Consider the following 15247-nt stretch of genomic DNA (forward strand, 5'->3'; position numbering starts at 1 on the left):
ATATAAAAATACAATTTGAACAAAATTTTCTATAGAAATAAAATTTTGACAAAATTTTCTATAGAAATAAAATTTTGACAAAATTTTCTATAGAAATAAAATTTTGACCAAATTTTCTACAGAAATAAAATTTTTAAAAAATTTTCCATAGAAATAAAATTTTTAAAACATATTCTATTTCTAAAGAAAATTTTTGCAAAATTTTATTTCTTTAGAAAATTTTGTCCAAACTTTATTTCTATAAGAAATTTTGTCAAAATATTACTTCCATAGAAAATTTTTTGCAAAATTGTATTTCTATAGGAAATTTTTGCAAAATTTTATTTCTATAGAAAATCTTTGCAAAAATTTTATTTCTATAGAAAATTTTGTCAACATTTTATTTTTATAGAAAATTTTGTCAAAAATTATTTTCTATAGAAATGTAAAAAAAAATTTTTTTTTCATAAAAATGTTTGTCAAAATTTTATTTCTAAAATTTTATCGAAATTTTATTTTTATAAGAAATTTTGTCAAAATTTTATTTCAATAGAAAATTTTTATTTCTATAGAAAATTTTGTTGAAATTTTATTTCCATAGAAAATTTTGTGCAAATTATATTTCTATAGAAAATTTTATTTCTATAGCCAATTTTAACACAATTTTATTTTTATAGAGAATTTTGTTTTGTTTATAGAAAATTTTTGCAAAATTTTATTTCTATAGAAAATTTTGTTAAAGGAAACATGTCAATTCTATGGTGAAAATTTTTATTTCTAAAACTTTTGTCAAAATTTTATTTCTATAGAAAATTTTGCCAAAATTTTATGTTTATAGAAAATTTTGTCAAAAATTTATTTATATTATAAATGTCAATTTTTTTTTTATATAAAAAAATTAAAAAAATTTATTTCTATAGAAAATTTTGTCAAAATTTTATTTCTATAGAAAATTTTTGCAAAACACAAAATAAAATTTTGAAAAAACAGAAATTAAAAAAAAAAAATTGGTAAAAAAAAAATTTCTAAAGACATAAAATTTATTTCTATACAAAATTTTGTCAAAATTTTATTTCTATAGAAAATATTTGCAAAACACAAAATAAAATTTTGACAAAACAGAAATTAAAAAAAAATTTTTTGGTAACAAAAAAAATTTTTCTAAAGACATAAAACAATAATAAAATTTTGTTAGAACTAAAATTTTCTATGAAAATAAAATTTTGACAAAATTTTCTATAGCAGTAAAATTCTGACAAACTATATAAAAATACAATTTGAACAAAATTTTCCATAGAAATAAAATTTTGACAAAATTTTCTATAGAAATAAAAGTTTGACAAAATTTTCTATACAAATAAAATTTTGACAAATTTTCTATAGAAATAAAATTTTGACAAAATTTTCTACAGAAAAAAAATTTTGACCAAATTTTCTATAGAAATAAAATTTTTAAAACATATTCTATTTCTATAGAAAATTTTTGCAAAATTTTATTTCTATAGAAATTTTTACAAAATTTTATTTCATTAGAAAATTTTGCCCAAATTTTATTTCTATAAGAAATTTTGTCAAAATTTTATTTCCATAGAAAATTTTTGCAAAATTCTATTTCTATTGAAAATTTTTGCAAAATTTTAATTTCTATAGAAAATTTTGTCAAAATTTTATTTCTATAGAAATGTCAAAAAAAATTTTTTTCCATAAAAATTTTTGTCAAAAGTTTATTTCTAAAATTTTACCGAAATTTTATTTTTATAAGAAATTTTGTCAAAATTTTATTTCAATAGAAAATTTTTGCAAAATTTTTATTTCTCTAGAAAATGTTGTTCAAATTTTGTTTCCATAGAAAATTTTGTCCAAATTTTATTTCTATAGAAAATTTTACCAAAATTTTATTTCTGTAGAAAATTTTAACACAATTTTATTTTTATAGAAAATTTTGTCTTTTTTTGTTTTTGTTTATAGAAAATTTTTGCAAAATTTTATTTCTATAGAAAAGTTTGTTAAAATGTTATTTCTATAGAAAATTTTGTCAAAATTGTATTTTTATAGAAAATTTTGCAAAAATTTTATTAGATCAATATTTGTTTCAGTGAAGTTTTATTATTAATTCAACTTGACTTCATCCTTTCGTTACTGGTTCCTTCCTTGGCCAACTTAACTAAAACATTTTTCCTCGAGTTTATCAACCAAACAAAAAATAAACGAAAAAGGAAATATCTTCGTAACATTGATAATAATGAACGTTGATGCTTTACACGCTAGATATTGATAAAGTTTATGATTCTGTTTATTTAGGACTTTGGGTGGATGGTAGAACTGCCACAAAACCACACGATGCCCAAGGGCAACAACAATAGCTTCAAGGAGAGCAACACAAAACATTTCTCGACAGGATAAAACCGTAATTCTCATTACAACTCAATTAGTCAGACCTTCAACAAGATGCGACTGATGTTAATAAGGATGGTAATGGAAATGTCGATGATGTTTATGACGATGCCGATGATGATGATGGTCCATATACAAATCAATCAATGGCCCCTAAAAGAAGATAGTCCACAGGATAAACTAACAATATCCCTCCCAGAGAAAATTAATTAATTTTCTTGGGGAAAATGTTATGGAGAAGATGAATTAAATTAAATGCTTTAGAAGTTGTTTTAGTAACCTGACAATACCTATATATATATATATTGGCGAGGGAGGATGACTTGTGACATAGGGGCAAGGTAGTGCTATATTTGTTCGGCTTTCAATAATCTCTTGGAAAAACTAATTTTAAAGTCTTGCCCAAATTCTTTGTCTCCAAATTTAACTTTTGATCCCTAGTCGAGGGTTTATGAGGGTGACAGCAAACAAACATTGCCCAAGGCACGTGCAAATAAATCCCGTAGACACTATGCCGCAGGGGAGATTTCGTTTTTTGTATCGTCATCACAAATAATTCAATTTATCGATTAGTCTGTAAGATAGTCCAATCATTGTTAATTGTACTTACCTGATGTATATGTAGAATGACAAAATAAAATTTTCCATGAAATCCTCATCATCGAGTTTTTATTCATAAAAGTAGCTTAGCCAAATTTGGTTATTACTCTCATAGAAATAATACTGGAAAAAAGGATAAAAGCAAACACAGACTGTACAATTTTAAACAATTTTCTATAAAAATAAAATTTGGACAAAACAAAATAAAACAAAATTTTTTTTGATAGAAATTAAATTTTCACAACATTTTCTAAAGACATAAAATGTTGCTAGTATATTCTATAGAAAATAATAAAATTTTGTTAGAAATAAAACTTTCTATAGAATTAAAATTTTGACAAAATTTTCTATGAAAATAAAATTTTGACAAAATTTGCTATGAAAATAAAATTTTCACAAAATTTGCTATGAAAATAAAATTTTGACAAAATTTTCTATAGAAATAAAATTTTGCAACAATTTTCTATAGAAATAAAATTTTGACAAAAACTTTCTATATATAATAAATATAAATTTTGAGAAAATTTTCTATAGAAATAAAAATTTGAGAAAATTTGCTATGGAAATAAAATTTTGACAAAATTTTCTATAGAAATATAATTTTGCAAAATTTTCTATAGAAATCAAAACTTTGCACAAATTTTCTATAGAAATAAAATTTTGACAAAATTTTCTATAGAAATAAAATTTTGCAACAATTTTCTATAAAAATAAAATTTTCTATAGAAATAAAAATTTGACAAAAACTTTAATATATATAAATTTTGAGAAAATTTTCTATAGAAATACAAATTTGAAAAATTTTCTATGGAAATAAAATTTTGACAAAATTTTCTATAGAAATAAAAATTTGAGAAAATTTTCTATGGAAATAAAATTTTGACAAAATTTTCTATAGAAATAAAATTTTGCAACAATTTTCTATAGAAATAAAATTTTGACAAAATTTTCTATAGAAATAAAATTTTGACAAAATTTTCTATAGAAATAAAATTTTGCAACAATTTTCTATACAAATAAAATTTTGATAAAATTTTCTATAGAAATAAAAATTTGAGAAAATGTTCTATGGAAATAAAATTTTGACAAAATTTTCTATAGAAATAAAATTTTTCTATAGAAATAAAATTTTGACAAAATTTTCTATAGAAATCAAAACTTTGCAACAATTTTCTATAGAAATAAATTTTTGACAAAAACTTTCTATATATAATATATATAAATTTTGAGATTTTCTATAGAAATAAAATTTTGACAAAATTTTCTATAGAAATAAAATTTTGACAAAATTTTCTATAGAAATAAAAATTTGAGAAAATTTTCTATGGAAATAAAATTTTGACAAAATTTTCTATAGAAATAAAATTTTGCAACAATTTTCTATAGAAATAAAATTTTGACAAAAACTTTTTATATATAATATATATACATTTTGAGAAAATTTTCTATAGAAATAAAAATTTGAGAAAATTTTCTATGGAAATAAAATTTTGAGAAAATTTTCTATGGAAATAAAATTTTGAGAAAATTTTCTATAGAAATAAAATTTTGACAAAATTTTCTATAGAAATAAAATGTTGACAAAATTTTCTATAGAAATAAAATGTTGACAAAATTTTCTATAGAAATAAAATTTTGACAAAATTTTCTATAGAAATAAAAATTTGAGAAAATTTTCTATGGAAATAAAATTTTGACAAAACTTTCTATAGAAATAAAATTTTTCTATAGAAATATAATTTTGCAAAAAAAATCTATAGAAATAAAATTTTGACAAAATTTTCTATAGAAATCAAAACTTTGCAAAAATTTTCTATAGAAATAAAATTTTGACAAAATTTTCTATAGAAATAAAATTTTAGCAAAATTTTCTATAGAAATAAATTTTGTTTGTTATTGTTGGTTTGTACTTCAATCATATTTGTTGTTTTGATCTCAGCTTTAAAACCATTGCATTGACTAAACTACAAGAGTAGCTTAACCAACAGAGGAAAAGAATGTTTGTGAAATTTATTTGGGCAAAGCCCTATAAACTGCACGATGGCTGGATGGACGCACGTTTCGGAATTACCGCATTCCCCATCAGCATCCTCTACTTGCAGCAAAGCTATCAACCTGTTACCAGAATAAATTCGGGTAGTTCACTAAACCCAAAGTGAATCACACTCGAACCTTCCGAAAAAAGGTTTATGATAGTTGGCCTTTGCCTAAATAAATCTTTGTGCAAACATCTCTCTTTTCCTTTGGCACTTTCAAATCATCGATTTGAGTGCAGTTGCAAAAATTTTCTATAGAAATAAAATTTGGCAAAAAATTTCTATAGAAAAAAATGTTTAAAAATTTTTCTATAGAAATAAAATGTTGACAATTATATCTATAGAAATAACATTTTGAGAAAATTTTCTATAGATATTTTGCGAACATTTTTTTTAGAAATAAAATTTTGCAAAAATTTTCTATAGAAATAAAATTTTGCAAAAATTTTCTATAGTAATAAAATTTTGTAAAAATTTTCTATAGAAATAAAATTTTGCAAAACTTTTCTATATAAATAAAATTTTGACACTATTTTCTATAGAAATATAGTAATACCCCGATTTTTGAGTCAGATATTAACCATGACATCCCAATTAAAACACTATAAATTAACTTAATAGTAGTTTTGTTTTTTTTTCTTATTTTTTTATAACAAATGTACAATGAAAATCTTTTTGTTCTTACCATATGTATCTTAATTCAATTTTTTCTCTCGGAAATTCAAGTTTTGCAATTTTTCTTCTTCCAATAATTTCCTTTTAAGGCAGTATTCAATTACATGACTTAATTAGCTTTGGGTGGGACATGAAAGATAGACTTGGGAATTATGTATGTAGCCATTACAACTATCCTCTGTAAACAACAATCCATCCATCCAATATATCCAGAAGTATTGGGAAATCAACACATCGCGGGGCCAGGCAGCCACCAAAAATGTCTCTTAAGAAAATTAATCCCATATATATACCTAACGAATTTAGAGGCTGGTAAGAGACAAATGACAGCGGAATATGGGAAATGAAAAAGCACATTGTCATTTACTGGTTAATGGAGGCGTTACTGGTAATGTGGTAGCCGCTGGCGTCGCTTTTAAACCTTCATCACTATGTGTATGTGTTGATGAACTCGATTTACTAGAGGCGGAACTGGCTGATATTGATGACATTGTCGACTGGCTGTTGATATTTTGGGATATGCATGTTGGTATCATAGAAGAAGCAGGGGCTGGTGATTTTAAAATATGGACGGATACGGATGATTGTGTGTGATGCTTTTGTATAAGACCATCGGCAGGTTGTGATTGCATATCATTCTTATTAGTTGGTGGTCCACTAATCGAAGCAGACGATTGTTGTAAGCCTATAGAATTGGGACTGCTTGTTTCTGCCGTGGTTTTTGGATTTTCTGTAGTGCTATTTGCGACAGAGGCATTATTGTTATTACGTTGTGATAGTTTTGGAATTTGAAATTTTGAATTGAATCCCTTCATGAAACCCTCCATACTTGCTGCCATAGTTGGTGAGGCATATTGCAAGATTTTCAACATATCAGCCTGATGATCTAATCTCGAGGCCGGCTGTGATTGTGATGATGACGATGAGTAGGGTGTTTGTAATGCTGGTGAAGTGCACGCACTATGCGATCTCTTTGAGGAGTTTCTAGAGCGATAATCACCAAATGAATTTGTACTATGACTTTTGGAGAGACCATATCCAGATGACGATGAATTTGAAGAGCTAGAATGTAATTTTGTACTCAGACTACCAGAGGAATTAGATTTTTGAAAACTATGCCTATTAGATGATAACGATGATGATGAACTGCTCGTGGAGGAAGATGATCTGGAAGAACTGGAGGAGGATGAAGATTTCTTAGAAGCTGGACCACTACTAACACCGGGCTTAAGTCCTGTATGTACCTTTTTGCTGGATCCCGTAGAGGAGTGATGGCCAGATAGAGATCCCGAATTCTGTTTAGATTTCGTTTGGGATTTCGAGCTAACCGATGAGCTTGAATTAGAAACCTTAGCTAATGTCGTACTGGTTTTATTGATGGTCAATTTTAAACCCTCTTGACTGGACTTAACCATATATTCACTATTGTTATTAAGAACACTGCTGCAGCCACCGCTCTTACCACCGATATTATTCTCAGTTTCCAATACTGAACTGACCAATTTAATCTTTAGAGATTTATCCTCATTGGTGCCAGGGAGAGAGGTTAGAGCTTGTGGCGGCCGCTGCTGTTTGACCTTGCCCTGTGGCTCCAAGGACGACTCCGCCTGGGACGGGTGAGGTGACGACACCAGGGATGGAATTGACGCCTGTGATTTGGATATTGTTGCCATAGTTTGTGTCGACGTCATCAAACTAACCTGACAAATGGGATTTTTTTGTTGTAGTATCGTTGAAATAAATATGGCGCAAAAAGGAAGAGAAAAGAAAACAAATATTTTGCATTGATGACAACGAGATTTTTAAGGGCATTATTTTATTGATAGCAACAATTTAAACAAAATTCGAAGAGATCTACAAAAACTATAATAAAATTTAATCATGTATTAGTCAAGCATATAAAATATAATTCAACAAAACAAAAGGTCAAAAGCTAAAACATTTTATATTCATTTAATATTTCCAAAAATAGAGCAACAATGGTATAACAAGAACTTTTCAACCGGAAAACTCCAAAAAGATAATTTCGAAATTCGTTTTGCTCGTATAGACAAAAGAGAGAGATAACAGTATGCAACGAAAGTTCTCTATGGTATGTAATTTCTATAGAATATTTTTCAAAATTTTCGTTTCTATAGAAATTTTGACAAAAATTTTATTTCCATAGAAAATTTTGTCAATTTTTCTTTTTATGGAAAATTTTGTTAAAATTTTCTTTTCTATAGAAAATTTTGTCAAAATTTTATTTTTATAGAAAATTTTTTCAAAATTTTATTTCTATAGAAAATTTTGTCAAAATTTTATTTCTATAGAAAATTTTGTCAATTTTTTTCTATAGAAGATTTTGTCAAAAATTTCTTTTCTATAGAAAATTTTGTCAAAATTTTATTTCTATAGAAAATTTTGTCAAATTTTTTTTTCTATAGAAAATTTTGTCAATTTTTTTTTTCTATAGAAAATTTTGTCAAAATTTTCTTTTCTATAGAAAATTTTGTCAAAAATTTTTTTTTTCTATAGAAAATTTTGTCAAAATTTTCTTTTCTATAGAAAATGTTGTCAAAATTTTATTTCTATAGAAAATTTTATTTCTATAGAAAATTTTCACAAAATTTCATTTCTATAGAAAATTTTATCAAAACTATTTGTTATGTTATTGCTGGTTTCGTTCTTTAATCATTGTTGTTGTTGTTTTTGATTTCAGCTTAAAACCATGCATTGACTAAACTACAAGTGTAGCTTAACCAACAGAGGAAAATAATGTTTGTCAAATTTATTTGGGCAAAGCCCTATAGACTGCAAGATGGTTGGATGTACATTCCTCATCAACATCCTCTACTTGCAGCAAAACTATCAACCAAATATTTCACTAATAAAACAAATTTTTTTTTACTCAGAATCAAAGCTCAATAACTTTGCTAAAAGTGAACCTATAAAGGTTATACATCAATCGAAAGGCCGGAATATAGGCTTTCAAACTATGTATTATAGTTGAAGACTTTTTGCGATACAACGAAAATAACAAAAATTTCATACGATACCAAGATTGTTCAGATAGGTCAAGAAACAAAGGAGATATATCAAGTTTTTCTTGACCCTTTGGAGGGCTATATCTCAAGACACGGGCATTTCCGGGACAAAAATTTTACCTTATTAGAATCAGTACATCAACCTACATAACATATATTAATTTCAAGGAATTTGGTGAGGGGCCCATAAACTGCAGTTTAGTCAAATTTTATTTCTATAGAAAATTTTGTCAAAATTTTACTTCGATAGAAAATTTTTTCAAAATTTTATTTCTATAGAAAACTTTGTCAAAGTTTTATTTCTACAGAAAATATTGGCAAAATTTTATTTCTATAAAATTTTGTCACATTTTTATTTCTATAAAATATTTTGTCACATTTTTATTTCTATAGAAAAATTTGTCAAAATATTATTTTTATAGAAAATTTTGTCAAAATTTTACTTCGATAGGAAATTTTGTCAAAATTTTATCTCTATAGAAAACTTTGTCAAAATTTTATTTCTGCGTCACTAGCAAATTTCTTTGGGTGTACTGGCATATTATTAGTCCTCAATGGTGGTATAGTGTCATTGTAAAGTTATTGCAAATCCTAAAGTTTGACAAGGTTATTTATATCTTGCTAGCAATTTTTATCGAAATCGGCATAAATGATCCCAAAAGTTAATTTTGAAAAGACCAATAAAAATTTGTAAAAGGCAACGTTTTATTCTGATTGTAGTTTCCTTGTATACGCTACTCCATACTATTCGTACCGAGTGAAGAATCTTTTTATTATAGAGCATTGTAGTTGGCCCACCCTATACATTTTTATCATACACTAGAAAGGCCATGTTTACGAAATTTTAATTTTACAACAAAACCAAACGAACAAGGACAATAAATTAACATGCATTACTCTAATTAAAACTTTACCCTTTGGCCCTTTGGTCAAATCGAAAGCATTGAGCATTCTGGATGGCTGTGGGTTAAATGCGCATAATTTTAAATCAAACTACCACAAGATTACAAAAACCAAAAACTATGTAGGAGAAAGTGAAGAGGAGGCCAATATTAACAAATAAAACAAACAAAAATATGCAGAATTTTTCGAGACAATATTAATTGAAATAGACTACAAGTAAAAGCTTTTAAGTATAAGTTTGAAAAAGTTTAAATATTTGCATTAAATATATTTTGGATTAAATCAAATTATAAAAACAATTAGGTATCAGTGTACATTGTATTTTGAGCATGTGTTTGTCTATATAAAAATTGTTATGACTATTACCGATGGGAAAGAGCTAAAAGATTTGGGAAACTTACAAACAAATGTTGGGGGAGGAAAACAAACCAAAACATATGGAAGTTAGGATTTGGAACAGTCAGGTTATACTAAAATACGGGAACTCAATGCAAGCCATACAAGGGGTTGTTTTGGACGTGTCTATAAAACTGAAATGGGCTGACTTACCGCAGCGGCAACACCTTTTCGCATGGCTGAGTTCAAATCCAAACCACTATTGGACCCACCGGCAAAGTTAGATGCGGCCGCCGCCGTCATTATATTTAGACCAGGCAATGATTTCATTTGTTGCATTGAGGTTACACCCATACTGGATTTGACAGCGGCTGCAGCAGCAGCTTTTGCATTAGCTGAAGATGAGGAGCTTGAAGATGACGATGAACCTGAACCAGACGACGATGAAGATGATGACGATGACGTTGTCAAAGACCTTACTAGAGCAGCTGAACTAAGTACAGATGAGGCAGACATAGGTGATGAGTTCGATTGTTTCTCCTTGGGACTAGCAGCAGTGGCACTTTTTAATGTAGACATGCTGGGTTTCCCTGAAGAACCATGTTTGGGAGAATGTGTTCCAAAGGGAGATTTGGGGCTGTTTGAGGCAGTATTGTGTTTGGGGCTACTGTAGACAGGCGAGTGTTTAGGACTAGGTCTAGTCGAAAGCGAAGATCCCGATACCGAAGAAGCCAGTAAGCCTCCTGATGAGCCTTTAGGTGATGAGGAGGGCGATGAAAACTTTCTAGCCACTGCTGTGGCTGCAGCTTCACTAGAACCAGCAGGAGAATTTTGTCGTGAGAATATCTTTTCCGGAGGCCCCATTGGTGAGTCATCTCTTCTCTTTTTACGCTTCTTATCTTTTTGACCATCACTAGATTCCAATGAACGTGTAGTATTCGTTGAACCCATACTACTCGACGATGATGAAGTTGATAGTTTTTTGTCTTTTATGCCAGAAATCAAAGAGGTGGAACAAGCAGTAGTCGATACCGTGGAAGAAGATGAGCTTGTATTTATGGGAGTTATGGTAATGGTTGTGGAACTATTATTCATGGAATTCGTTGCATTGGATGCTGAATTTATAGATGTATTAGATGGAGTTTGTCCTGTTAGTGGTATTATCTCAATGCCACCAGTACGTTTGACATCTAGTGGCGAAGGATTGGAGTTTTCCCCATGGATTGGCGTAATACTCACAGTATTTTTTAGATTGGTTTTATCCTTCCAAATGTTTTTGTATTTATCGGCAATATCATGGTCAGCAATCTGTTGTTCTAATTGTTTTTGTTGTTGTTGATGATGATGGCCCAAAGAGTTCAGTTCTAAATTAGATTGCATTAAATTCGAACCAGTCATAGAGTCTGTAGCTGTTAAAGCTGACATTGTTGTGGGTTGACTCTTTGGGCTCTCATGAAAATCCTCTTGCTTGATTTCACCACTCTTGTACTTGGAAAAACTGCTAGAGGCTGCCGGAATCTGAGAAGATAATCTTTGTTGGGCAACAATCGCATTTGTTTCCATTTTTATGTTAACACCCCCCTGCAAACCACAACCACCACCTCCGCCACTAGCTGTGGACATTCTGCCTAAGCCTCCTCCGGGATCATTAGAGGGTCCTGTTATATTAAAATGACCATACGAGCCATGCGTATTGCTTCCCATACCAGAGCCACCGGAAGCACCACTTGATATATTAGATGACCCTCCTGTACTTCCAATTGCCGCAGAATTTCCACTTAAACCACGTTGGAACATTTTCATACGTTCCTGGTCCCAATACTTAAGAAGAGCCCGTATTGTCACCGGTATAGAGAGACATTTTTGGGCTATATTGGTTAACTTAATGGACAATAAATCGTAGTTCTTACTAAGGCTAAAGATACTGCATTGAGGCATGCCACTACGCAAATCGAATTCCACAGTGGCCATTGATTCTTCATAGGGATGCTGTAAGGCAACAGAAATTTGTTGAAAGGATATAGCATTAACTTCAAGGACCGTGGTAGAATCCATATCTAGGAAAGAAAAAGAGAAAAGTTAAGCAGAACTCTACGCGTAGTTGATATCATGGCTTACCAATTCCCATTTTTGTTTGAGGCCTTACACAGCTTGCCAGCAATGAATAGAACAAAGCCATTTTCTTTAAAAATTCCAGGATTTTTTGTACTTGCGAGGGTTCAGTAAACGGAACCGAGTGTATCAAAGTAGACTTTAATAAAGAAAAAAACGTGGAATTACTTTAATCCCACCCAAGAAAGATATGTAAGTATTAATCTACCTTCATGAGTTTATTTTCTGTAAAATAATAGCAATGAGTTTGATCTGGCAAACAAACCAGCAATCCCTTCTGATTGGACTTAGTCTGCTGCTCCGAAGCCGTTTGTATAACTAAATTCATGATGTTGTCAATGACGGGTGGTTTATTCTGCGACTCCAGAGATGACGTAGCGCTCATAGAAGGATTGCTATCCATACCGGCTGTTGCCATGCATAAACCCATGGCTCGCATGGTATTGTAACACACCGGCAACGGCTTATTCAGTCTCAAAACAAATGTGGCAGGCAAGAGCATAGAGTTCATTTGTGTCAAAGGGGCAAAAACTGGTGTATCCATACCAGTTTGAGGATCTTTCGAAAATGTTACTGTCGGCATTATTTGCAATTTATTGGCCGAAGAGGCTTCCAAGTTGACCGTAACACTAAAACCAATCTTCTTGTTGCTGAATGTGTCCAGGGTAATTGGTTGCAAGCTCTTAGTCTCCAGAGATATCAAATCATAAGGAGACACAAAGTAAACAAGCCTCATGGGATGTCCACCACGTCGTTGCATCACAATGCCTACAGCTGAGTCTTGTAAAACTTGGCCAGTGTCCTTTGAAAAGTTTTGCATTTGGAAAATATTGTACAAATCTGTTTCCATAGCCAGCATGGCATCATAGGCCTTAATCTTAACTTTCGATTCAGCATTGAGTTGATATATGGAGGAGAACCCCTCCAATTGTGCAGTGAAATCGGCAAAATCACCCCGATTCAAACAGTCCACCAATTCGCTACATGATTGCTGTTCCACTTTGGATTCATGATGCACCTTGACATCTGTGAGTGAACCATTCGAGTCCAAGATTATTTCCAAATAGAACATGTCAGTCGAAATGAATAAAGCCTTAGAGTCATCGGAGAATTTCAAGCTCAATTGTCGTGACAAACTTTCCAGTCGTTCAACCAGACCCTGTCGAGAGGTCACCTTTATACAATGCTGCATATTATCCAAACATTTTTGTAAATTGGATTTCTCTACAGCGTCCAAGGGATAACGTTTCTCCAACATGCCCATACGCATGCCTTTGGATAGTTCCTGAAATGTTTTGTGTTGCGAAGAATGCGACCGTATACGTTCCATCAATAATTCTCTTTGCCATTGTTTGTTCTTTTCAGTGGTGGAAGGCAAATTGGACAATAAATTGACATTTCCTGGAAGGTAAAGAGAAAGCTTTCCATATGTACACCATCGAAATTATACTCATAACTTACCTCCACCCACTGTTGTGAGCGGCTTAATATTTAACGTTGCCATAGAGTTTGTACATGTGAGTAATTATTTGGAAACTGACCAACTTGGTTGGTTGGTTTTCTATTTACACCCCTTTTTCTCTAAGAATAAATTGCCACTATGGATTCCAATTCACTCAAATATTCTTGATATTGGACAATTAAGAAAACCTACATCATATTCACGGATAAATTTTACTACAGGACGCAAAGAAACAAGTAGTGTTGGGAAAGTAACGAGTACACACAACGATGACACACAAAATGACACCAGAGTCTTGCGCCAGCCGATTTCAAGCCGGCTTCGGCGAGCCGCCCACGATATTTACGAGCCGCCGCCGCCGAGCTTTCGACGGCTGGAAACGGCTTAAAATAATCCGCAGAACGAATTCACAAAGTCGCCGAAGATTTTCATAAAAATTCGTTTTTTCGCAGTTTTTAAAAAAGCGTAAACTCTAAATTGTTTTATAAGTTCGCAGAAACGTTTTTAATTATTTATTGTCCAGTTTTAATGCACACCTTTTTCATTTACTGTAAGTACCGTATTTGCAGTACTTACTTATAAAATTTGGCAACACTGTCATGAACAGCTGAAAGCAAAAAATAGTTCCCAGGAAATAATTAAATTAATTGTAATAAAGTGCATTAAATTTTCACTGTTGTCAAGTTTTGAAATACTCATTGGACAAGGATCATCTGGATATTGGAGGTTTTCAATAGTGTGTGAATTTTGTGGTTTTCTGCCATACAACTGATACATAACAACAACAATAAGAAAGCGTTGGTTTGCGCTTTTATTGATTGACCTGCTGCGTGGACGATTTTCTTACCACTATCTTGCTGTTGGGTTTGTAGCTGCTTATATCATTTTTTTGTGTGAGTTTGGATGGTTGATGTGGTATATGGATGTGCGTTGCTTGGCGGTTTTGACTTTATTTCGAACATATGTTTTGATCGCCTGTGGTGTCTCACTTTATTTGGTGTGTTGCAGAGCTGGTTATTTTCAATTACTGGAGATTTTCATTTTTCAAAGATCTTTAAGTATGGCATCAAAAACAAAGAAATATGTCTGTCCTAAATGCAAAAAAGGAGTCCAAAATCAACATAGCCTAGGATGTTGCATCTGTGATGCATACTACCATATTGCATGTATAAATGTCTCGTTATCACAACATGCTTTTCTATACAAGAAGAAATCTTTTTTATACAAATGTCCGTTGTGTGTTAAAAAAAAGATAAGTTTCGTTGAAACTAACTCTGATGAAGAGGTTACAGTGCAACAAAATATAACTCTCAATGCAAATGACACCCTAAGTTCTAACGTTGATGCTGTTAGTGAACTTCATGATAGATTTACTGCTTTCGCAGCCTCTATTGAGAGTCAGCTCGAAGACTACAAACGAGAAATCCAAGACAGAGTAAATGGACTTGAAAAAAGTATGGAATCTTCAAACAAAGCAATGCAAGCAGATCTCACTACATCCACGAAGAAGTTGGAGGAACAAATTTTTAATTGTTTGGCGGTTGCTAAGCAGCTTGAAACCGACCATAACACCGCCATTTCTGAAATTCAAACACACAACGATGTACTTCAGAGAAGATTAAATAGGGCAGACATAGTAATTAATGGCTTACCTGAAGGTATAACTGACCTAAGGGTACCCATAATAAAGATTGCTTCGTTATGTAACATAGACCTCCCACTGT

The 15247-nt window shown here is 30.4% G+C and overlaps 1 protein-coding gene and 1 long non-coding RNA gene across 3 annotated transcripts in view; both read right to left on the reverse strand.

Moving 5' to 3' along the window:
* The window catches only part of LOC142236212 (uncharacterized), a 131998-nt gene extending 128901 nt beyond the window's left edge, over nt 1-3097 (reverse strand). Inside the window, exon 1 of the long non-coding RNA XR_012721940.1 lies at nt 2984-3097. This is a non-coding gene — a long non-coding RNA (uncharacterized LOC142236212). The remainder of the gene's footprint in view (nt 1-2983) is intronic.
* A 2521-nt stretch (nt 3098-5618) lies between these two features.
* MED1 (Mediator complex subunit 1) lies at nt 5619-13791 on the reverse strand. Of its 2 annotated transcripts, XM_075307824.1 has the most exons (6): nt 13523-13791; nt 12270-13462; nt 12068-12200; nt 10163-12006; nt 6929-7384; nt 6733-6860 (listed from the first exon to the last, which is right to left on the reverse strand). In XM_075307824.1, the coding sequence occupies exons 1-6, from the start codon at nt 13563-13565 to the stop codon at nt 6807-6809; spliced, it is 3723 nt and encodes a 1240-aa protein (XP_075163939.1). In that variant the 5' UTR covers nt 13566-13791; the 3' UTR covers nt 6733-6806. The 2 variants fall into 2 exon arrangements, with proteins under 2 accessions (XP_075163938.1, XP_075163939.1); XM_075307823.1 differs by having other exon boundaries at nt 5619-7384; nt 13523-13790.
* Nucleotides 13792-15247: the final 1456 nt, after the last annotated feature.

Source organism: Haematobia irritans, chromosome 4, assembly GCF_050003625.1.
Source record: "Haematobia irritans isolate KBUSLIRL chromosome 4, ASM5000362v1, whole genome shotgun sequence".
Lineage (NCBI taxonomy): Eukaryota > Metazoa > Arthropoda > Insecta > Diptera > Muscidae > Haematobia > Haematobia irritans.